Source organism: Leuresthes tenuis, unplaced genomic scaffold (genome assembly GCF_036924035.1).
Source record: "Leuresthes tenuis unplaced genomic scaffold, fLeuTen1.0.hap1 SCAF_21, whole genome shotgun sequence".
NCBI classification, from domain to species: Eukaryota; Metazoa; Chordata; class Actinopteri; order Atheriniformes; family Atherinopsidae; genus Leuresthes; species Leuresthes tenuis.
Window position 1 is genome coordinate 20084852 of NW_027325375.1, and position 25742 is coordinate 20110593.

General features: G+C 43.1%; 1 protein-coding gene across 9 annotated transcripts in view; it reads left to right on the forward strand.

The window, feature by feature from the left end:
• The first annotated feature begins 2858 nt into the window (after positions 1-2858).
• The window catches only part of dlg2 (discs, large homolog 2 (Drosophila)), a 97846-nt gene continuing 74962 nt past the window's right edge, over positions 2859-25742 (forward strand). For all 9 annotated transcript variants that reach the window (XM_072375697.1, XM_072375700.1, XM_072375702.1 and 6 more), the window contains exons 1-3: positions 2859-4111; positions 5294-5425; positions 15744-15880. In XM_072375697.1, the coding sequence (XP_072231798.1) occupies positions 4093-4111; positions 5294-5425; positions 15744-15880 (288 nt within the window). In that variant the 5' untranslated portion in view covers positions 2859-4092. The remainder of the gene's footprint in view (positions 4112-5293; positions 5426-15743; positions 15881-25742) is intronic.

Below are 25742 nucleotides of genomic sequence, written 5' to 3' on the forward strand. Positions count from 1 at the left end.
ACTGACCGACAATAAATCAACACGTGGAACAGTCTCTCACATCGAATCAGCTCATGCTCAAAAGTCCTGATGCATCTCAAGACATACCGTTTCTTGCAGACTTTTTCCAGGTTGACATTTAGCCTGGTTTGAACCCTTTTAGCTCTATTTGAACCCTTTTAACTCTTTTGTATTTATTTCATGACATTATTAAGTGTGTTCACACCTGTTTTTGCTTTTTATTTATTTTCATTTTTTTATTCATTGTTTTTATCTGTTGCTTTAGATGTGTTCTGATTGTGTTGAATAATGCTTGTTCAGCACTTGCGATGTGTCGTGTTTTTGTCTCGGAACTGATGACCCCCAAAAACAAACTGAAATATTAGACAAAAACATGCAGATTGAGAAAAGTATAAATTAAGTTGCTTAAAGGGGATATCAGAGCAGTCTTATTGATCAGAAGTGAAGAAATTAAGTAGTCATACATTTTTTGGTCTAATATGAGCCTTTGCGTGTGTCCAGCCAGTAAGTTAGTTTATCCCAGTTTTGGGATCAACTACATTCTGGGATAACATCAATTTAATCAGTTACCATCTTATAGGTTGCCAGGAACTGGACAAATCATTGCAAGTGATGGAATTGCTTTGTCCGTGACTTAGTCTGAATACATGGACTATGTGGACTTTACGTACTTCCCATAATCCTTTAGGGTTGAGATTGTTGTCACAGCTGAAGTCATGTATATTCACCTGCGCAAAGTACATCCATGAAGGAAAGTTAACTCCATTTAGCTCCTTCTGTTCCAAAATACTGTGAATTTTGTGTCATAAAGGGCTGTTTATGCAATCTGCACAAACAATAACTCCTCACTGTGAAGAAAATGGCATAAATGAGATCTTACTATCACCTGTACAAAACAGACTCTTGCAGCAGCGGGGAGGGAAAAACATGTGTTTTCAGGAGCACTGCTCTGAAGGCTTACTTTTCTTCTGGATTTCTGAACTTGATGAGGAAAAAATACATTAAAGTGATTCACAACTTTTCAGAAACACTTCTCCATTAAATACTTTGTACACACGTTATTAAAGAGACAATCTGCAATCACACAACACAAATGGCAAACTAAATGGTGTTGATTCATCAACATTTCTCGTCAAAGGAAAGTCTTGCTAACGCCAACAGAAAACACGCTTTCATTTTGAGTACAGGAAGAAATGTGAAGCCCATTTGAGCGCTGAATTCCTTTTTATCAGTCCACTAAAGTGTCTCTGGTGTTGGGTAAGGCAAAGATGCACTTCACCCTCTTGTTGACAAGATAAATTGTACTAAAAGAAGCAGCAAAATTAGAAAATTAAAACATGTCTGCTGTCACAGAACACGGAATGATCCAGGAAAAAACATCAAAAAGGTCTAGAAAAACTTTTTTCTCTTTCACTTACAAAAACATGACATTTATTTGGTGTCTCAAGGAAAAGAAAATCTATCTGTCAGAAAATAAAGATCCAGATAATTCAAGAAAAAAAAAAAGAAAAGTAGCATCAAATTCACCACTTCTCTGAAGTCCTTATTTCTTCAAACACTGTAATGGGAGAATATATTGATAAATAAATGAGTAAATGATTTAAATGTTGAATCAATTATCAATGCTTTCAATAGACAGTTTAAAAAGACCTCATTCAGGTTCACAGGAACCTCGCTCACAGTGACTTTTTGCTTGTTACCATTAAGCTGTTCTAGGAATCAATAAACAGTGAATGAGAATAGTTCATTATAAACTTTTCACATACAGATTAAATACATTTTCATATAGGAAAGCAATAATCAGTGGCATCAGGAAAAAGGCTTTTAAAGCTACTGAGGACAAAAATCAGTGACTGTAGTGGACGCACCTAAGGTCTGCTTGTTTGTAGTTGTGTTGTTGTTTTCATTATCATTTTTGCATCTAATTTTATTGAGCAGCGTGTGCACTGACGTTAGAGTTCGTATTTTTCCTGACCACCAGAGTCCGCTGTTGAGTCACACATGACCAATAGTTCTGGACAGCGACGTTCCCAAACCTCACTACACTTGAAATGTGCTGCTCAGCACTGTCATGCACTGCTGAGACCGAACACAGTCAGTGCTGTTTTACATCATCCTTGCTCTTCATTCAATATGACTCAATATGCAATATTTAAAATATTAAATCTAATGTTGAAACAAGATGAAACAGCAGATGTAAGATTTTATATGTACACTTAATGATAACAATAATAATAATCAGTGTAATTAAATTATTATTATTAATTATATTAATATACAGTGGTGGAGATCAGAAAAATCTAGACTCCTGTACATTCAATGCAGCAATATTTCAAGCCGACCGTTCTCACGGGTTTACAGTCTTTTCATTGGTCAACCCGTCCTGACGTGGGAAGAAATATTACAATTCGATTGGTTATTAATTCTGTCTATCAAGAAAAGGGCCAGCGAAGCACCGACCAACCATATGGATCAACCTCTGCGTTGCTAAGGTAAATTAAACAGTTGCGGTAAATTACCGGATGTTCTCATGAAGTTGAGTGAGTTTGCCTTCAAAAGTAAAAGTAGTAGCTTTACACGTCAACAATAATATATCGTTTAATTTGAAGAGCTGATATTATTAATGGATTTGTCCCTCACATCTGTATATTTATACATTTGTAATACATTTAGCCACATATGCCCCATTCGTTATAGATTATTAAGGGTAAATATAAGCCAAAAGTCACAACGTGTTTTAATAACTTTATTTTGAAAATTTAAAACGGAGGTGCCGTTGGTCATCATGGCTTGCTTGGTCTCTCTACTTAAAACTGTGGGCGACGCTGTCAGTTCATACGTCCAACGGTTCGGTTCTGTGGCTGATTTAAGATTAGCGATGTGTCAGCTCGAGGGTTGTGTGTTGTCAGGAGAATTTAGTGGCGACTGCACGGTCACAGCTTTGAGGAAAATTAAAATACATGGAGTAATTTGACTGCCATGCGTTTTTCCCCGCAGTTGGCAGGCAGGTATTTTCCTCCAGCCTGGCGTCGCAGAATCATTCAACTTGCCGCTGCCGCTGGCAGGTGATGTTGCATGAATGCTAGCAAACAAATAGACAAAAAAACGCATGTTTCTATCTGTGCGCGGAGTCAACATTAATTGGTAGCCATAGAGTTTTTAATTTGAATTTTTTTTACAACAACAAATTGACAAAAATTGTCTCCACCTGCCTCATTGGGCTTCACGTCAAGTCAAAATCTCCAGACACGGAACACTGAAGTACGTGTTTGCTGACGTTTTGTTAAGGATGTGAAAAGAAAAGCGAAAACGACTGACACTTATTTTTTAAGTCAGCGTCCTACATTTTGGATTACACACTTGTACAATAAACTTTTGCCTTAAACTGCCAGGCAGGATGATGTGGAACAACTCCTCTTATCGTGGAACTACCCAGAGATGTCCCACAACATTGGCCTTGAGTTGCTATGGACGGACCGCTCCTTCCACCCGACAGAAACTCCCCAGTATGGGACAGTGAACCAGCTCTTCTGCCCACATCTCATACAGCTGTGTGGACTGTTCAATCTGCCATACTGTAATGTGAACCGTTCCGTCTGTGAGAGACTGTTTGGACCAGCAGCGAACCAGTCATGACGAAGCACTTCTGCACTCTGCCACCTCTTAAGCCAGTGGACGTTTTTCCTGGATCCACAGAGAGGTATTACGGACACCACCATGTGCAGAATGTGTTAAAACTGCTGCTTCACCACGGATATCAAGTCTAATCCGACACCCTTGGAAAAACTGAGAAGTTCTCAGAGGGAAGTTGTTCTGAGCTGTTCGTCGATGACTATTCGTATGAACACCTGGGACACTTCTGATCCCATTACTTAGTTCAAATCTAGTCTGCAGAATTAGTTTTTTTTCCACATTGATTGGATTGCTCCTCAGTGGGCCTCTGTTGGTGGCTGTGGACCACTTTGAAGAGCCACCGGTTTACCTTATTTCCTTACAGAGGCGCATGTGGAGTGGAGAAAAGTTTACCGAGACCCCTTTTTTCTTCTTCTGCTGTCCCACCGAGGGGTCAAGTTTACACAGAGTGACGGAGAAATGACGATCAGGAAAAAAGGTGAGTTGTTTTGATCGTCGTCTATTCTGGTTGATGTGAATAGTCTGTGGACATAAGAAACTGTCCAAAGATCTGTGTAACAATTTATCAAAAGGAAAAAACAGAGTTGGCACAATTATAATGAGATCTAAAGTCAGTATTTGTTCTGAGCATCTTTATTCTCCAACACAGCCTGAACCATCTTAGACTAGCTTTCTGTCATTTCTTTAAGCAGTCTTCAGGAATAGTTCTCCAGGCTTCTTGAAGGACATCCCAAAGCTCTTCTTTGGAGGTCCGGGCTCTGGGGAGGATTCATCCCTCCATAAGACCTGTTGCCACTGATTTTCAGTCCACTCCTTGTGTCATTTGGCATATATCAGCCATTTCTCCCTGTTTCCCTTCCTTAAGAATGGCTTCTTGACAGCCACCCTTTTGACAGCTCATTTCTGATGAGGCTTGGGCCAACAGTAGATGGATAAACTGAAGGTCCAGATGCATCTCTCAGATCCTGTGTCAGGTCTTTGCTGGATTTTTTTCCTCTTTCTTAACGACATCACTTTAAGATACTGTTCATCTGCTCTAGATAGTTTTTTTTAGGCCTGACTCTTCTTCTTTTGTCCTCCACTTGTCCAGTTTCCTCAAATGTTTTAAGGACACACTGCACACCATGCTGAGATATGCCAAGTTTTCAGCTAATAGCTCTTTGGGAATCACCTTGTTGCTGCAAAAATACTATTTCCTGTCTGTCAAACTGTTATCTTTGGTGTTTTTCATAGATGCAACAAAAGAAATGGGAACAAATGATGTGTTTGTGTGACAGGCTGCTTGTAACGAAGATAAAGACGCAGCACTGGTTCATCCCTTGAGTTAGCTACCTTTTATTTATGCTTGAATGATTTATAGATCTGTGTTAAGAGGCTTAACAAACCAAAAAACACATCGACTGAACTGAAATGGGTAAAAATAAATAAATAAAAGCAGCCGATGCCCAAAGAAAAACTTTTCAGAAAGCCCGGAGAACTATTGATCCAAAGCACTTTGAAAGATTACAAGCAAGTCTGGCTGCTTGGAAGCAAAAATATAAAGGAATGTGGGCTGGATCAGGACTTTTGCACAGTGCTTTTATAGAAAAAAAAAAAAAAAAACATCCTAAGAAAACAAACCAAATCCCACCCTGAGCTTTTGTTTTCTCCTCCTCTGCAGATACAGCTCGAGCCCTGGGGCTTCTGGAGGACTATTGCACTAAACTGAGGAAGCCAGAGGAGCAGCTGCTTAAAACTGCCATTCAGAGAGTGTTGGGAATTTTCAAAAGCAACCTCTTTGAAGCTCTTCTTGGTAAGTCAGTGAAGCACAAACAGTCGACTGAGAGCATCTTAGTTCTCAAGTTTGAATATAAAGGCGAAAATGTCAAAGGGTCATCTATAATACTGTCCCGCCTTTAAAGTAGGTTTAAAATTCATGGAGAGTTACGTGAAACTTTGCATTTTCTTCAGGTTTATGGTTGACTTCCGTCAGAGGTCGTTTTTATCCTACTTTCACTGCACTTGGCTTATATATTCTTTAAAGACTTTGGCTTTAAGTATCTGTGTATGTCGGAGTTAAATGTTCGTCTGAAATATAAATTCGGACGTCAAACGGTGGTCATGTGACAAGAGAGCGCATCCTCTTTCAGTTCGGAGGTTTACAAACATGGCCTTAATGTCTCAGAGTTGTAATTAAATGATTAAATGTGGGTTTTCCGCGTCATGAAACTGGTTGCCCCGCCAACGTATGCTTGACACTTAACCGAGCACCTGATCTTTCAAACGTATCCACACTGAGACGGCTTCAGTTTGAACACGGCCTGTTTTAAATGTTCTTTAAAGTGTCGGCGGGTTCATTGTGAGCGTCTGAGATTAAACTGCTGACTTCTAAAAGGTTTTCGCACTCCAGTGATTAGTTTTTGAAACGTATTTCATAGCTCATGCCACTGTCTAAGAGAGCGGGAGGGGAATTATTTATTTCCTTCAGTGACGGTTTTAATGAATGAAAATATTAAAACCAAATCTTGGAAAATCAGCTGGAACAAAATTTAGTCTCTTTTTTTTTTTTATTTAAGACTCCATAAGCTTTACCTTTTGGCCGATATTTGTGTCATGAAGATGTTTCTCAGGGAAAGTTAAACACCATCGACAGCCTTTGACTCAGAAAGAGAGAAGAGACTCTCTGTCCACACCCAGATGTTGCTTTATGTTTTCCTTTCCTAAGAGGGATTGATTGTTCAGTCGGTGGTGCGTTCACATGCTCCTGAGCAGGTTAGGGTTCCTGCATAAATAGCCACGGTGATGCACACTGGTAAGAATACACTGAAAACTCAGAGATGCTGCCTCTGTGAGTGACTAATCCTGATTAACCGGACAAATGTCAGCAACAAACGGTAGTGGGGCTGATACTGAAAATGATAGGAGGGAAATTTTGAGTCATTCTAATGAGTCAGTCGTGAGACACTGTGGGTCTGGTTGAACCTTCCTGACCGAGTGAAATCACCCGGAAGTAACCGAACAGCAGCCAAGATGAGAGCTGTTTGAATTCTCCAAATGCTCATGAAAGGAGCTTCCAATGCTTCCTTAATTATCTCCCTGAGCAGAGGGGGCACCACCCCATCCTTTATGAGACAGAGGAGGTGATCCCGCCCCACGTTTCCTCGCGGCCGCGGCTTTTATAGCGGCCCTCGGTTATTTTATGTCCCGTCTCGCTAACTGTGATTCATGTGGATAAATATTAGGAAAGGAGGAGGAGTATGAGCAACATTCTGTCCTATTTCAGTTACGAGCTTTGACGATTAAGGAATATTCTACATTATCTCTGATATGATATGCATACAAATGATATAGATTGCAATAGAGGAAGTATCTAAAGCACTGTTTGTACAATAATTATTGAAAATGTCTGTGCTTCAGACCCACATCACACACTTGTGTATATGTGGTCCACATACGACCACAGGTCATGACAGCTGGACCCTTTTTGTAAACTGCTTGGCCCAAAATGCAATGCATCTCTTCCCGATGAGCAAAAAAAAAAAAAAGCAACATGACAAAACGACATCAGTTTTCACAGATTACTCGTCACACTATTTTAAACTGAGCTACTCAGCTAATGAGTCAAACTATAGCCCAGCTGTGAACGGTCAGTTTAACAGGCGTCTCTTCCATTGACGCCATCGTGAAACCTCTCCACTGCCGCAGAAACACAGTCTGATCGGCTTCTGAGAAATAGCTGGCCACTCCCGGATATTTTAGACGTTAGTTCGGGTCTTTCTTGCATTGCGAGGAGGATTTTTGATATTGTTTTGTCGAAAGAAATTCCCACCAGTGCGGTCTGGGAACGTCACACCTCGTCCGGTGGGCGAGATAAAGGGTCGTTATCAAGATGTTTAACTGTGCTATTACTCAAACTGATCGTAATGATCAGAAACAGATTGTTGAGGGGCCGTCTGGCCTTCAAGAAGCATTTTTTTCCTAATATCTCAGAGAAACAATTGAACATAATCCGGCTCCTTTAAGGGCAATCTGATTGATTGGGTGGTGAGCAGAAGTGGCTGTTTTTTTTTAGCTGCCAATCAGCAGATCTGACGCGCAGAAATCCAATTTTCCTCTGATTCAGCCACACATCATGTCCGCACATGCTGATGCCGGCATTGTAAGGAAGTGAGGAAGATGAGGTGAGGCGGGCTCAAAGCTTTTTGAGAGGTGTCAGAAAATAAAGCCTGAGGAAGAGGGAGAGTTTTTTTTTTTTAGAAAAAGGTGGATTCTCTGTGGAGGTACGTCTGCTGCTCACTTATTGGCAGCCATGTAAACCGTTTCACGTGAGCGCCAGCTGCCACATAAACAGCCGACTCGTTTAAATCCGGCTGTCTAATTTATGAGACCTTTGATGATTTTGCAGTTTTGATAGTTAAATCGTCAAGTTGCAATTTGCCATGGAGGCAGTTACAGTCTCTCTGCTCTGCCTCCAGACAACGGGAACAGCATAGCTGTCAGTCAGTCCAGGGTAAACAACATTTGTCTGTATCAGTGTGTGTGTGTGTGTGTGTGATCAGCAGAGCTGCTGTCCTGCAGGCGGAGTCGACGGATTCTATCCGGAAACGCAGAAAGCAGTGGCATGGCGTAACCACACTGTTCTTCAAATGTGCTGGAATGTTGTCGTGTCCCCTCCTCTGCAGTAAAAATGGAAAAAGTCCTCTGAAAGTGTTGCTTTTCTGACATACTCCAATCAAACGTACGACCTCGATAAATGAACAGACGGATCGGTTATCCTTTTGTCCTCTTTAAGACCCGCTGCGAACATCAAGAAAGGAACGCCGTATTGGTTCAGCTGCGGTACATGGGCAGCAGTGACCCTGTTACCGGAACCTGGATGTTCTCTGATCAGCACTGCTGCTGTCGGTTCCTTGCTGTTGTTTCAGTTCCCACGGTGACGGCAGCAGTTTGTTAAGCGGGCTGAAATGGGTCTCGGATGTTGGCTTTGACAAATGAGTGGTAGTCGCAGGTGGCTAACCTGCATCTGTAAGAGTCTCGGCAGAGTTATACTGGCTGTTGATGCGCATTGGCTCAGTTTCTTAAGTCAAGGTCAGCCTCTAGCTCACCGGGTAACTTGTTCCTCATTATGTTTGAATGGTGAGTCGAGCTGTGGTTGCATGCATGTTATCCATTGTGGTCATTTTCTCTCTTGTCAATGGCCTCTTCTACTTTGTTTCTGCGTCTTCTGTTATTTCCCAGGTTCACGCCCGGGATGGGATCTGTGGAGCGTGCACAGAGCTTGAGTCTAGCTGAGCGTACACATGCAAAAGCAAGTTGACCTTTAACCGCATCATGTGGGCGTGTTAGCCCGGCATTCAGAGCTTCGATGCGATATGATTTCAGTCGCAATGAACACGTTGACGTGTGTTCTGCTCATTTGAACAGTCAGTTGAGGTCAGAATTTTGAGTGTTTTCTGTTTCAGGTCAGCAGAGCTGAACAGAAGAAATTACCTGGCCATCTGGCAGACTTTTGAACAAGCAAAAATGGTGGAACAGGGATCCAGATTCCATACGTTAAGTAGGAGTGCCAGTTTTTTTTTTTTTTATTGCCATCGTCTTGTGAAACCAGGGGAAAGTGCAAGTGTGTGTTTGTGAGAAACAGAAGCTAAGTTGAGGCTCTGGGTAACATCATCCTAACATCTGTCTGTCAGCACTCTCACTCCATCTTGGCTCGTATGAAACCGTATTAAGGAAGCACACTTTGTTGCCTTTATCACTTTGGGACTGAGTAACCAACGAGCCCGACTGCAGCTCGAAGGCTGACACATTGCAGCAAATTTTTGCAGCTGTTCTTGAAGTCCCAGCTGGGGTGTTTGGAAGGATTAAAACCATTTCAGTCTGACGGTGCATCTGCAGCCTGCATGTGTAACCCAAGACGCAGACTGTATCACTGTTTCAGTGAGTCTCTGTTACCTGTTTCTCAGAAGCTGATGAGGCAGTAACGCACGCCTTATGGAAAAGACTCGACTACTCTCACCAGCTGCCGCTGCTCTCCAGTCGGCGGCTCGAAGAATCGTCCACAAAGCTCATCCGCCACTGATTGTTGCTTATGGTCCACCACTTTATTTTGTGCACCGGGTCACCGGTCTTTACAACATGTGCATCTTTTAACAGACGGGCGGTTTTTGGGGACTGTTGCTCGTAGTGAATAAAGCACACTTTGTTCATTTTGTGGAGGGATAATTCTACTTCCACATGAACAGAAGTTAGCATCTTGATGTCTTTTTGATTTGATTTTCTTTTGTTACAGAGAATATTAACTTGCGTGCGTGCTCTAATCAGTAAATGCTTTTATTTTATTTTCTGTGTTGATTTCTTGTTGTTCCCTTAAGTTATTCAAATTTGATGTGGTATTTTTCCTTATTCTGTTGCGTTTTTCATGGATTTTTCTGTTCTTAGAGAAAATCTTTTCCGACCGAGACTCTTTGGTCTTACTTGAGTGTCTTTCTCTATTTATTTAACAACATCTCCACCTTTTTGGTCTGTGGAAACTGGGGATGTAATGATATGGCAATTTTGATATCGCGATTATGGTGACCAAATTATCACGGTTAACGATATGTGATAAACGATATTATCTCGATATTCTCAATTGCTGTACAAATGTCCAAAAAACACATACATTCAAATAATTTCACGAAATCTTGTGATTTTCTTGTCATACTAAAATATTAGAAGTAGACTGGGTGCCTTCGGTTCCGTTTCATTTGGAGACACTTAGCAACACTGCTGCTAACACAGGTAGTAGCTACTTAGCTAGTAGCTCCTAAGTGTCTCAAAACGGAAAAAACGTTGTTGCATTTTAGGACTAGAGATACTGCTTTCCGCCGTGCTTTTTGTCGACGCCTACGTTACAAGCTACGTGTTCATGTGAGACACGGTCGCGAGTCGCTCACGTGACTTGGATGAGGCTAACTTTACATATCCCAATAATCCACCGAGATAATGACATTAATTCAAACATAAACAGTCATCTTTATCGCGTAGAATTTCACCGCGATTTTCTGTAATACCAGTAATCGTTACATCCCTAGTGAAAACACACACGCCTAATTTTAAATCCCTGTGGGGATCGTCTGTTTGGCGAAGCGAGTTCCCGAGCCCCTTACCCTAACCTTAACTGTCACAACTCATTGCCTAACCCTACCTTTACCCTAAATCTAACCAGAACTTGGTCCCATCCCTGACCCTAAAACCAAGTCTTAACCTTCAAAAAACACTTAATTCTAGAAAATCTCTATAAGTTGGTTCCGCTATCAGGTTGTGGGTCCAAATCATGGCACATTAACATGCACACATGTATATTTCTAAGAGATAGATAGCTTCTTTAAGTTCTCATACTACATTTTATGGATTTGGGATGTTCAGTCAGTTTGCACATCAGTAGGCTTTACTTCCTGCATACTTTTCAAACACTTTGCGATAGAAAATCTCAGAAACATTGATATTTAGTTTATGATATACGCATATCATAATGAACAATTGAGTTACTGCCTGGCTTACACCCAAACATTCCAGTGGGTTGTATGGCACCTTAGTCTGAGCCAGTATGCGCATTGTTGCCAACTTTTGCCGGCTACACTTTCAGAAAAAAGTGACGAGTGACAAATCAAGCGGCTTTTTTGGACAGACCTCCCCAGGAATGCTGTGCAAGAATGAGGTCTCGCTCTCACTGCATAAACACTTTATTTTCTGCTCAGTCAGCACCGGCAGCATCTGTGAGCTCATGTGAGCTTTGCACCTGTGCATTTGTTTGTTGTCCTTGTGGTGTTATGGAGGCTGTGGACTATGTCAGAAATTCATTCCAAAGCTTCTAACTTTCTGGGGGATCATCTAACACCTGCAGTAAAGTCACGAGCCAAGTGTGTTGCCTCAAATGCCGTAAATAAGTACAGCGTTTTATTACACATATGCAAACATAAATGAAAATACAGTATACAAGGAAAAAGTTTGGACAATAGCTTGAAAGTCAATATTTGTTCTGAGCACTGTAGTCTTTGGGAATACTTCTCCAGGCTTCTTGAAGGACATTCCATTGTTGGATTTTTTTTTTTTTTAACATAAAAATACAATTTGAAATTGGTTCATTGCTAAGTTGTGGACACAACACTGGCCTCTGAGACCGAGACGGAGACACCATCCCTTCAGTTAGGAGCCTTTCATGCTCGGATGAGTCATAGGTCAGAGTTAAGAGGCTCAACAACGAACATTTTCTTTTGAAAATGATCAGGTACAAGGACGGAACTGAAAATGGGTGGAAAAAGCAGAAAATGTCCAAAGTCTACATTACATTAATTGGAAATAGTTTACAACAATGGTAACGACCGAGTATTTGTGGTCACTGCTGTGCAAAAGCTAGCCTTAGAGGAGATTTTAGGTGTAAATGAGGCAATCTGCCGTGTGCATTCGAGAAGTTATGTTGGCAATGTGGTTGTGCAGAGACTCTGGTCTGAAGGCCTGTCAACTACAGCCAACTTTACACGGCTTTGAGCTTTATCATTTGTCATCTTTATTTACTTTCCTCTGATTATAAGACAGCAACAAAGAAGATATGTGGAACCAGAGTCATGCCAGTTAGCCATGTTTGAAACAATGAATACCTCTCCTCATGTGTGTATATGCTGCTTGGTCTCCTTTTGTCACTATGGTGACAGGACTGGCAGCTTTTCCTGGTCTGTGCCGCCACCGCTCAGTTCGAGCCCCTCTGCGATGGAAAACGGGAATAAAAGGGGCTGCAGAAAATGAAAGGATGAACGGGATTCCTTCGCTCAGTGCCAGATCTTTTTTCGATTTCACGACCAGTTCCTGTTACCGTCCTTTTGTTCGAATCCCTGCCTGAGTGTTATTAACCTGTGGCTTTACACACGGAATATGGCTCACTTACAGGCACTCTTTTCATTTTCATTTCGTTGTAATCTTCCCTACATTAGTATGCTTACGTAATATCCTGCGCCAGATGTTCTCCACAAACTCGCTCATATCTTGTGCTAACGATCCCAAGCATTACAAATGTTCCTTTTTAGAGAGCTACGCCCGAATTGGGATCTGACCTGCTGCAGGCAGTTCAGCGTTGGAATTAGGTGGAATAGGTGCATTACAACCATTTCCTCTAATCAGTATTGGTAAAGTTGTGAGGTACCTCTATCTATATATATATATATATATATGTATATATATATATATATATATATATATATATAGATAGATATAGATATAGATATAGATATAGATATATATATAGATATATAGATATATATATAGATATATATAGATATATATATAGATATATATGTATATATATATGAGGTTCAAGTTCTGACCTCTGGCCCTTTACTGCATGTAATCCTCCTTATCCCTTCCCCCCTTCCCTACATATTACTACGAGAAGAAAAAAAGATTGTAGTGACTTCAGCTACCGATATGTTTGCCAAATGATTTCTCGCACTTTTTCAAAAGTTTAACCTTTTTAAACTTTTATTAATCACCGTTAGGCTTTACCAATTCTTACCAATACCTCGGGCAGTGATTAGAAACAGTAGGTCCGTGCAATGCAGTCAAACAGAAGTCTGGAAGGGAATAAATGGCTCCTGAAATAGAAGTAATCATCTTATAAAGCATTAGGTGCTGTCTAATCTGGCCAGTGGCGTGGGCCCCCAGCTAAACCCCATCATCACAGAGTGGATCCATAGGTGGATTACCCATTCATCATCCCGACTATTCTGCTTTGCTTCGAGCTGTACAGTTGAACGACTCACCGACGGACCAATTAAAGCTTGATACTTCGTATTATTTAGAGGAAAATGCCCGTTTTCCACCAAAGTTGAGCCCTGAATTCAAAATGGAGTGGATCCTTTATTGGTGGTGCTGTTTTTTTGCCCGTCACTCCTGAAAACGGGGAAGTTGTTATTTTCTTTTTCACACACTGTAAACTGTGAAGTCCACAATGAAGTCAACATTTTAAATGGTTTATGACTCAATACCTTTAAAACTTTGACATTCAAACCAAGCAGCTGTACCCTGCTGCTAGTGTTGATAAGCAAACATCACCATCGGTTACCTTTAGTTGGGGTCGCACTCAGGTAATGTTTTGTAAATTTTACGGGAGCATTCGTTTGAACCGTAAAGTGGTGGTTTTTACTATTTAATAAAGTGGAATTGCGTGTTTGATGGCTCTCTCTGAAACTATCTCAGCTCTTTGTCTTTCAGGGAAAGGTAAAAGTTGTTTTGCAGATGGCAAAGGTGGCAAAAAACTTAATAAAAATGGCACAGATTTGAACATTTCTTGTAGGGAACCCTGGTTTTTTGTTATGGTAATGTCAGCCGACTATCGTTAGTTCACGTCGAGAAGCAACCGCTTATTTATCGGGCAGCTAAAAGATGAAGTATTGTGTCTGTGTTGATAACTTTAAATTTCCAATATACAACCCTTGAATACCACTGGGTTCTTGCACTTGAGCAGGAGAGTCTCAGTCCAAGACAAACGCAGCCAAAACTGAAGGTTCGAGCTAACTCTGTCTCGGGAATACCAGAGCCAGTTTAAAATATTTCTATGTGGGAGCCTTTTTAGCAGATCATTGCAGCTTATTTTAGTGAAGACAACCTGGATTTGGTGGTTGCAAAAGACTACTAAAGTGTGAACTAGTCAGCCGTAACAATATGGGCCCCGGTGACATGGCTCCCTGGAGCAAATTGCTTTAAAACTAATGACTTTTAAACTCTGACTCCTGGTCAGTTATCTGAAAACAAATTGAGACTCAAAAGGTATGAAACTAACTTGACTCACAGGCTGCAGACTGACACTGTAGAAAAGGGCTTTAAAGGATTTTTGCAGCCGTAATCTGACTTCATGCCTTGTTTCCGTATGTCTGTGCTTGGTCCATAATTCCGTGCGTAGTTCTCCGAAATTATATCCATATTCCTCATTTCACTGAGGTATAAAACAACACTGTGTGTTGCAAGAAGCCTGAAAAAGTCTGGTAGGACTTGATAGTGTGATTAGATTGATCAGAAAAGGCTGTTTGCACGCTAGTGTCTTCAGAGTGAGGTTTAAATTGGGTTATTATTGGAATATTGCCATGCATGGAGATGTACCCATCGATTTCTGATGGCTACTTGGAGGAGGAGGAGGAAGACGATTTTGAAAAACTAACCCTCACTTGCTGAACTATGATCAGTTTAATGGAAACAAACTTTAGATTTAAACAATCCGAGACTGACTTGGGCTACAGAGAAAGGGCTTCTGCAACTTCTCAGAAAATTCTCCTATCCCGTTCTTTTTTTTGTGAACAGTGGGAGGTGTATGTCACCCCAGCTGTGGCCTTTGCCTGATGTTTTCACCGTTCCTCTCAGCGGTTATTGTTGGATCCCTTTGTCACATGGTTCTGCAGATGATTTCAGTTGTCTTGGACTCCCCTTTGCTTCCTTATTTCTTCGGCTTTTTATTCGCACGACTTGTCATAGTTTTGCTGTTTTTGATGCTGACGAACGAAGGCTCGATTCTTCACATGTTCTGCAGAGATCAAAAGACATTTAGAATGTGACTGGTCTGAAACTCTCTTGTCCTCAGTTGGGTTTTTACTCCAAAAGATGTGCAGACATGTCGCACCAGACGGCAGACTGGACTAATCCAAAGAGGTGGATGTTATCGGATGACATGCTACTACTGCCATCTAGTGGAATTACAACAAAGCTACACCTGAATGTGACACTTGCACACTTGCAGCACATTCAGCTGTGTTCTTCTTGTGTGAGTTACAGATATTAAAGTCGAATAAAGTCTGATGTTTCTGCTGATATTGGGGTTGAAGCCAGAAGCTCAAGAGAATGTGCAGACTTCTGTCTGACAGTATTCAGTAGATAAGTCAGGAAGTCTTTTAGTGGGTCTTTATAGATCCATCAACAAGTTTGTGAGCTGAAAGCTTCTGTTACTTCGGTGATGTCGTCAGTGTTGAGGCACGGGCATTGAAGCAAAACCTTGTTACGTGAACGGCTGTGCATGATTAGCTGACCGAAAAACCTCAGTTGTGTCATTCAGTGACTGCTAATCAACTGTCAACAACACACGAATAATTCAAATATATGCATGTCCGCAGATATCCAGGAGTTCTACGAAGTTACGCTGTTAAATGCACAGAAGAGCTGCGAGCAAAAGCTGGATGAGGTCAACCACATGGCGGACAGGTGGAAGAGCAGCATTTCTAAACAAAGCTCTGCCAGTCCACTGGAGGAGGTGAGTTTTTTTTTTTGTTTTTTTTTTGTCCAGAAATGGTTCAAACATGAATGCTCTCGAGAAAAATGTTTTCTAGGTGCTGAAAGTGTTGCAGAGGTGAAGAGCAGGTGGAGGAGAAATGTGCAGACAGCTGCAGCAAAAAAAAAAAAAAAACACGAATCAGCAGCTTGGCTGAAATAAAAAGTGGAGCTGTAAGCCTTTTAAAGAGACTCACATGTGCTGTGTTGACCTTTTGTTGGTCTGAACCCGTCAGCTGAACGTCATTATGTGGACCTTTACACGAGGTCTTGCAAGAGGTAGAAGATATACAGAAATATGCAAACATTTTTGCCACTTCGGATGTACAGATTTTTATCCATCCCACGGTATCATCAGGAAGGCAGAACTGCAAAACAACTATCCTCAGCCATAATAGGAGCAAAGAGTAGAGCAGATGCAACATATGTTGAGGCACTCTTTCGGCAAAAAGCAACAATTTTCTTGCAATCAAGACAGAAAGAACTGGAATGAGGACTTTTCATTTGTTCGAAGTAGTAATTCAGTATCTACCTACTGTTTATGTTGAGCTGCACAAAGCTCTTAAACTTCATACTCGTCAAGCTCTGAGGCTGTCCTGCAATAACATAAAAATCACCTCAATCTCAGACCAAATGAAAATGGTTTTGGTGATTGAATACTCATGATGTGTGTTTGGTCCCATCTCAGCAGCACGGATCGATCAGATGAGTAGTTATGACATCAGGACTCCTGCTATACCCCCACACACTTGCACCAGCATAGAGTCGGCCTTCTTTTAGTGCCTCTGATAAACCCAAAAACTGCAGAGTCATCTGGATATTTCTCAGTGAGTTGTACGGGAAGTCTGAGGTCTATAAAGTGAAAGGAAGCGGTGAGAGTACAGTGCCCTGTGGTGCTCCTGTGCTGCTGACCACCTTCTCAGACACAAAACCCTTCAGTCTCATAGATTTTGGTCTTTTTTTCAACAAGCAACATTTGAAAGAGCAGAGTGAGGAGAGGTGCATCATGGGAGGTCCCCCAGCAGTCTCAGCCTATAGCAGCATAACTATGGGATGTTTTAAGGTCACCTGAGGGTCACCTTTATCAAATAGGAGAGTTTTAAGAGTAATCTTAAAGGTAAACGGGGTGTCTGTCCTGAAGCCAAACTGGCAGCTGGTTCCACAGAGAGGGGCCGATAACTGAAGGCTCTGCCTCTTTCTGCTTTTAGAAACTCTGGGAACCACAAGTAAACCTGCCGTCTGAGAGCAAAGTGCTCTGTTGGGGAAATATCCAACTATGAGATCTTTAAGATATGATGGAGCTTGGTCATCGAGAGCTTTTATATGTGAGGAGAAATCTGAATTTAACAGGGAGCCAATGAAGAGAAGCTAAAACTGGAGAAATATGATCTCCCCTGTTAGTTCTCATCAGAACTCTGGCTGCAGCATTTTGGATCAGCCGGAGGCTTTTCGGAGAATTTGTGCGACAGCCCAATAATAAAGAATTACTGTAGTCCAATCTGGAAGTAAGAAATGCTTGGAGCAGTTTTTCTGCATCACTCTGAGACGGGATGTTCCTAATGTTGGCAATATGAAGAAGGTGAAAGAAGACAGTCCTAGAAACCTGTTTTATATGTGCGTCAAAGGACAAATTCTGGTCATAAATAACTCCAAGGTTCTCATTTTAGTACCAGAAGGCAAGGAAATGCCAAGGAAATGAATGGTTCATGTTCAGACACCTTTCTTTTGTTCTCTTTTAAATGGTTATTATTGTAAAAAGATTTCTTACCCAGTTTACTTGATTAATAGACAGAATAGCCCCACAAACGGTCTCAAGGATGCTGGTGGGGTGTTTACAGATTGTTTCACTATTTTACCTGCAAGGCATTGGGAGAGGTGTACAAAGATAAATGTAATTACCACAAAGGCAGTCAGCTCAAATGTAGGTCAAGTACCTTGATAAAGGGATGCGTGCACAACTCGAAACACACCATGCTACGGCCTAGTGTGAAGCAGTTCTTTTAACTCGGATGCCTTTGATCATGTGGACCCAAGGGTCTGTGCAAACCAGCCAGACTTGGCACCAGCCAGTTTGATAATCTGCCAGTAATCTTGTTCTTAGATACAGTTGGGTCTTGTCCATCATCCCTGCCTTGTAATCTGAAGCTAAATGATAAGGTGAGGGTAGATGTATAAGAGATTTTCAGAGGTTACATGTCTCAAAGCACTGCCTCTGCTGCAGGAGGAGCAGCTGAAGCACTTTGCTGCGGTGATTCAGTCATACAAGGATAAGGATAAGTAAAGGAGATTAAAGGGTCCTTTTAGAGACAGATGACTTCATGATGAGGTCATAAGCACACTGCTGTTATATCCCCACTTTTGGTCCCAATATCAGCCCTCTGAAGATTAGGCAAATGTACCATCACAGACTCAGATGACAGATGGCGCTGTCTACACAGATTAACAAGGTCTACTTGATATGTTCTCTGGTTTTTTTTTTTACTGAAATATAAGAAATGGTGATCTCCCTGTTCTGTTTGGCTGATTGTACCAGTAAAAGGTCTCAGTAATGAATCTGGTATGTTTGAACATAACATAGCTATAAAACATACAAGCCGCTTGGACAAGTTCTTTAGTTTGTCTTGCATGGCCCATTTTAACATGCAGTTATGAATATAACTTCATCTAATAACAAGCTAATTTAACATTATGAACACACACACACACACACACATACAGTATATGTGACATATTATTTAGATTTGGAGAAGATCTGAAGCTAGATTAACTCCCACCCACATCTGAGACGTGATAGAAATGCTTAAACTGAAACAAAACAAAGAAAATACTCCATAAAAACAAGCATGTCAAAGACATGCTTCAGTGGGCCTCAGTCTGCTTCAGTGTACCTCACTCTGCTTCAATCTGCCTCATTGTGCCTCGGTCTGCTTCAGTGTGCCTCAGTCTGCTTCAGTGTGCCTCAGTCTGCTTCAGTGTGCCTCAGTCTGCTTCAGTGTGCCTCAGTCTGCTTCAGTGTGCCTCAGTATGCTTCAGTGTGCCTCAGTCTGCCTCTGTATGCTTCAGTCTGCCTCTGTATGCTTCAGTCTGCCTCTGTATGCTTCAGTGTGCCTCAGTATGCTTCAGTGTGCCTCAGTATGCTTCAGTGTGCCTCAGTATGCTTCAGTGTGCCTCTGTATGCTTCAGTCTGCCTCAGTATGCTTCAGTCTGCCTCAGTATGCTTCAGTGTGCCTCAGTCTGCCTCAGTATGCTTCAGTGTGCCTCAGTCTGCTTCAGTCTGCCTCTGTATGCTTCAGTGTGCCTCAGTGTGCCTCAGTCTGCTTCAGTGTGCCTCAGTCTGCTTCAGTGTGCCTCAGTCTGCTTCAGTCTGCTTCAGTGTGCCTCAGTGTGCCTCAGTCTGCTTCAGTGTGCCTCAGTCTGCTTCAGTGTGCCTCAGTGTGCCTCAGTCTGCTTCAGTGTGCCTCAGTCTGCTTCAGTGTGCCTCAGTCTGCTTCAGTCTGCTTCAGTGTGCCTCAGTCTGCTTCAGTGTGCCTCTGTATGCTTCAATGTGCTTCAGTGTGCCTCAGTCTGCTTCAGTGTACCTCCGTCTGCCTCTGTATGCTTCAGTCTGCCTCTGTATGCTTCAGTCTGCCTCTCTATGCTTCAGTCTGCCTCAGTATGCTTCAGTCTGCCTCAGTATGCTTCAGTCTGCCTCAGTATGCTTCAGTCTGCCTCTGTATGCTTCAGTGTGCCTCAGTCTGCCTCAGTCTGCCTCTGTATGCTTCAGTGTGCCTCAGTCTGCCTCAGTCTGCCTCTGTATGCTTCAGTGTGCCTCAGTGTGCCTCAGTCTGCTTCAGTGTGCCTCAGTCTGCTTCAGTGTGCCTCAGTGTGCCTCAGTCTGCTTCAGTGTGCCTCAGTCTGCTTCAGTGTGCCTCAGTCTGCTTCAGTGTGCCTCAGTGTGCCTCAGTCTGCTTCAGTGTGCCTCAGTGTGCCTCAGTCTGCTTCAGTCTGCCTCAGTCTGCTTCAGTGTGCCTCAGTGTGCCTCAGTCTGCTTCAGTGTGCCTCAGTCTGCTTCAGTGTGCCTCAGTCTGCTTCAGTGTGCCTCAGTCTGCTTCAGTGTGCCTCAGTCTGCTTCAGTGTGCCTCAGTGTGCCTCAGTCTGCTTCAGTGTGCCTCTGTATGCTTCAATGTGCTTCAGTGTGCCTCAGTCTGCTTCAGTGTACCTCCGTCTGCCTCTGTATGCTTCAGTGTGCCTTTGTATGCTTCAGTCTGCCTCTGTATGCTTCAGTGTGCCTCTGTATGATTCAGTCTGCCTCAGTCTGCCTCAGTCTGCCTCAGTATGCTTCAGTCTGCCTCAGTATGCTTCAGTCTGCCTCAGTATGCTTCAGTGTGCCTCTGTATGCTTCAGTGTGCCTCAGTCTGCCTCAGTCTGCCTCTGTATGCTTCAGTGTGCCTCAGTGTGCCTCAGTCTGCTTCAGTGTGCCTCAGTCTGCTTCAGTGTGCCTCAGTCTGCTTCAGTGTGCCTCAGTGTGCCTCAGTCTGCTTCAGTGTGCCTCAGTCTGCTTCAGTGTGCCTCAGTGTGCCTCAGTCTGCTTCAGTGTGCCTCAGTCTGCTTCAGTGTGCCTCAGTCTGCTTCAGTGTGCCTCAGTCTGCTTCAGTGTGCCTCAGTCTGCTTCAGTCTGCTTCAGTGTGCCTCAGTCTGCTTCAGTGTGCCTCTGTATGCTTCAGTGTGCCTCAGTCTGCTTCAGTGTGCCTCAGTCTGCTGCTTCAGTGTACCTCCGTCTGCCTCTTTATGCTTCAGTCTGCCTCAGTCTGCTTCAATGTGCCTCAGTCTGCTTCAGTGTACCTCCGTCTGCCTCTGTATGCTTCAGTCTGCCTCTGTATGCTTCAGTCTGCCTCAGTCTGCTTCAGTGTGCCTCAGTCTGCTTCAGTGTGCTTCAGTCTGCCTCAGTCTGCCTCAGTATGCTTCAGTCTGCCTCTGTATGCTTCAGTGTGCCTCAGTCTGCTTCAGTGTGCCTCAGTCTGCTTCAGTGTGCTTCAGTCTGCCTCAGTCTGCTTCAGTGTACCTCAGTCTGCCTCTGTATGCTTCAGTGTGCCTCAGTATGCTTCAGTGTGCCTCAGTATGCTTCAGTGTGCCTCAGTATGCTTCAGTCTGCCTCAGTATGCTTCAGTCTGCCTCTGTATGCTTCAGTCTGCCTCAGTCTGCTTCAGTGTGCCTCAGTCTGCTTCAGTGTGCTTCAGTCTGCCTCAGTCTGCTTCAGTGTACCTCAGTCTGCCTCTGTATGCTTCAGTCTGCCTCTGTATGCTTCAATGTGCCTCTGTATGCTTCAGTCTGCCTCTGTATGCTTCAGTCTGCCTCTTTATGCTTCAGTCTGCCTCAGTCTGCTTCAATGTGCCTCAGTCTGCTTCAATGTGCCTCTGTATGCTTCAGTGTGCCTCTGTATGCTTCAGTCTGCTTCAGTGTGCCTCTGTATGCTTCAGTCTGCTTCAGTGTGCCTCTGTATGCTTCAGTCTGCTTCAGTGTGCCTCTGTATGCTTCAGTGTGCCTCTGTATGCTTCAGTCTGCCTCTGTATGCTTCAGTGTGCCTCAGTCTGCTTCAGTGTGCCTCAGTCTGCTTCAGTGTGCCTCAGTCTGCTTCAGTGTGCTTCAGTGTGCCTCAGTCTGCTTCAGTGTACCTCAGTCTGCCTCTGTATGCTTCAGTGTGCCTCTGTATGCTTCAATGTGCTTCAGTGTACCTCCGTCTGCTTCTGTATGCTTCAGTCTGCCTCAGTATGCTTCAGTGTGCCTCAGTCTGCTTCAGTGTGCCTCAGTCTGCTTCAGTGTGCTTCAGTGTGCCTCAGTCTGCTTCAGTGTACCTCAGTCTGCCTCTGTATGCTTCAGTCTGCCTCTGTATGCTTCAATGTGCCTCTGTATGCTTCAGTGTGCCTCTGTATGCTTCAGTGTGCCTCAGTCTGCTTCAGTGTGCCTCAGTCTGCCTCAGTGTGCCTCAGTCTGCTTCAGTGTGCCTCAGTCTGCTTCAGTGTACCTCCGTCTGCCTCTTTATGCTTCAGTCTGCCTCAGTCTGCTTCAATGTGCCTCTGTATGCTTCAGTCTGCTTCAGTCTGCCTCTGTATGCTTCAGTCTGCCTCTGTATGCTTCAGTCTGCCTCTGTATGCTTCAGTCTGCCTCTGTATGCTTCAGTCTGCCTCTGTATGCTTCAGTGTGCCTCAGTCTGCTTCAGTGTACCTCCGTCTGCCTCTTTATGCTTCAGTCTGCCTCTGTATGCTTCAATGTGCCTCTGTATGCTTCAGTGTGCCTCAGTCTGCTTCAATGTGCCTCTGTATGCTTCAGTGTGCCTCTGTATGCTTCAGTCTGCTTCAGTCTGCCTCTGTATGCTTCAGTCTGCCTCTGTATGCTTCAGTCTGCCTCTGTATGCTTCAGTGTGCCTCAGTGTGCCTCAGTCTGCTTCAGTGTGCCTCAGTCTGCTTCAGTGTGCCTCAGTCTGCTTCAGTGTGCCTCAGTCTGCTTCAGTGTGCCTCAGTCTGCTTCAGTGTGCCTCAGTCTGCTTCAGTGTACCTCAGTCTGCCTCTGTATGCTTCAGTGTGCCTCTGTATGCTTCAGTGTGCCTCTGTATGCTTCAGTGTGCCTCTGTATGCTTCAGTGTGCCTCTGTATGCTTCAGTCTGCTTCAGTGTGCCTCAGTCTGCTTCAGTGTGCCTCAGTCTGCTTCAGTGTGCCTCCGTCTGCCTCTTTATGCTTCAGTCTGCCTCTGTATGCTTCAGTCTGCCTCAGTCTGCTTCAGTGTACCTCCGTCTGCCTCTTTATGCTTCAGTCTGCCTCTGTATGCTTCAGTCTGCCTCAGTCTGCTTCAGTGTGCCTCAGTCTGCTTCAATGTTCTTCAGTGTACCTCAGTCTGCCTCAGTTTGCCAGGTATGTATTTTTAGTTTCTGCAGGGTCAAAGGCTTACGCTATCTGAGCTTCTAATCAAAGACGTACTAAAGCAGCAAAAAGATTAACCAGCAAGTGATGACTTAATCTGTCTGTGCCAGTTCTTACGTAAGACACACAACTGTTTTCTGTTTTTGTTGTCAATCCGAACTATACGTTACATATTTACATCTTTTCCATATGTTGGTCAACGATTCAAACCAAAAAACTTTCGGAGGAAATTTTGAAAGGTGCCAATGCAATGGCCACCCGTTGAGATACTTCCTTTGACAGTTTTGAAAACCCCTTAAACTTATTCTTAGAAATTATACACATCTGTTTTGAGATTCAAACCTAGAATAATGAAGCTGTGGGGTTCGCTGATTTGGTTAACTTCTTGTGAGTGTCAGGGAGCCACCGTGAGTGACCGGTTACTGTGGTTGACGGACTTAATCTGGACTGTATTACATAGCTTTTCTTTATGGCAGGTTAAGGAGATCCCTTACTTTTAATTGTGTAGCGAAAACCTCAATGTAATGGGAGTATTTTTGGAGTTTGGGTATGAGCACTCGGCGCTTTGGAGTGATTAAAGAGAAAACTGTGAGGCCGATAACGATAAAAATCACACTAGACGAAAGAGTCCAAAAAATGGCCACTTTAAATGTATGAATATATAAATTGTATATGAAGAGGAGAAATTGTAAGCATGAAACTAGTTTAAAAGGAAAATGGTTTTGCATATTTTAAAGTGTCAAAATGCAGTGGGACATCATTGCAGTCTAGCCTCGAAAATCATAAAATTGACCCAGAAATTTAGTAAAAAAAAACATAAAATATGTCAAAATACTTCTTCAGTTTGTAAAAGTTTAATGTTCCGCGACCTGTTTAAACTTTAAAAGATGTTTCTATTATAAACTAAGCCCAAGAAACAGGGGATTCGGAGAAGAGTTGTCTTCTGATTTGTTTGAGCAAACCGCTGACACAGTGGACCAACTTTTAAGAAAATGTCTGCAGAAGCCATGTTCGCAGTGCATTCTGGGTGTGCTATCGTCAGTACCTGAAAGGCTGCACACACTGGTTTTATCGGAGGGAACTCTGTGTGAATGTGCTGAGTACTTTGGCACCTGCTTGTTGTTCCCAGCAGAGGGAGCACAGCAGCTCTGAACCCAGCAGTGTCCTTCTGAAACCATTCATACTTTCTGTATGTAATGTATGCCTTGCATTAGGTTTGTGGGATCTTTTATGGATTTTCTTGCACATGGCACACGTCAGCCGGTGTGTTTTTGTTGCTAACATGCAGTTTGGTTCTTTCACTCAGGGTCTCACACCACAGTTTGGTACAGCCCCGCACATCTTTCCCCGCGCAGCCGCCGTTTCCTTCAAGAAGCAGTTTTTAGCTCCATAATCCGAGCAACTATGAGGTCACAAATTTAAATGAGATTATCAGCTGCACAGTGATATCAGCCGGCGCTCTCTGGAGCGCTCCACTTCTTTTTAAGTACACATGAGAAAGTGGAGAGTTGTATAATCTTCCCCTTGTGTTCATGGCAGTGACCTCAATCAGTTCAGTAATTTGAATTCGGTTTCGGTTCTTCCTGTGTTTCTGTTACTCCACAGAAAGGGGAAAAGCGCCAAATGAGATTACAATGTGCTGAATTTTAATTGTGAACATACTGAAATTAAACGACAGTCAGTCAGAGAATATATACCTTCCATAAAAGCCTTTTTCTATGCGTGTTATGGCCAAGCACAGGCCAGCTTCAGAGACAACATGCATGGCTGGCTTTTGGGTAAATCGGTCTATAAGGCTGTTATTACTATCTGTCCTGTTACTTACAGTGAGGAATCCAAATTTGTCTCACACAGTCTGTACATATGAGGGGCAGCCCTAACAAAGGAGGTTATATAATTCCTTCCCTCTAATGCAATAAGTTGAGGCTGCCTGAGCCGCATCACCTGAAAAGATTAGCCCCTTTGCTCCAGCAAAGGAAGCCCGAGCAGGTGAATGAGCTCAGACTGTGAGTGTATGGGAGCTTCTTCGTCTGCAAATGAAGGCGGTTATCACGGTCAAAATCTGCAACGCGTCTCTGCAACGGGATGGATCGAGTAAACAGGTACTAGGACAGTTCACGTGGGAGAGTTTGGAGACTTTTTAGTCTCTTAAAGGGGGAAGGATCCAGACACCTGAGTGGCTAAGGGATCTTGTTGCTGATCTCTTTGCACTTGCTGAGTTCATCGACAGCATGGTTGTCAGTATTGTTGTGCATTCTGTTTAATTAATGCTCATTAGTTGCGGCTGACAAAATATTTAGGTTGTGATTGTTATGTCTGACACGTTCCTCACGGCTTCATTTGGGTTACCCATGACAACAATGAGAGAGCTATGGCAGAGTAGAATTTTCTTCCTACACATGTCCTATAGCTATAACACCTCCAGTTAGCCATACAAGTGTGCTGAAGTTGTGTAAAACGAAACGAAACCGTGAATGGGATCAGTTGAAAACACAACTTTCCCACATATTTAAGCTTGTCGATCAGGTGGTGTCATGAAGACCTTTTTGGCTTTTCTACCTGTGACAGTTTAATTTCACTGACAGGAACAAGCGTGAACGTTTTCACCTCGAGGAAAATGTCGTTTCACTTCATCTGGTGTCGCGCTGCCGCTCGCGCCCTCAGCCTCGTCGGTCACAGAGCAGAAGCCGGAGAGGGAGGGTTAGGCAGCTCTGTTGTTAAACTTCTTAATCGCGTTAACGCGACTATAAGATGCTTTATGTTCGAGAAATGAAATGGCCCGAAATCAGCCATCGATGTCGTTGTTGTTGGGGATTTCTGCTTTGAATAGGCAGAGCACTGCCCACAGTCAGATAGCCTTAAACTCAGAGGAACCAATCCTAATTGGCGATGAAACGAGAGCCTCGGTTAAGGAGAATAGGTTATTTGTTGCTTTGAGCAGCTGCTACAGCA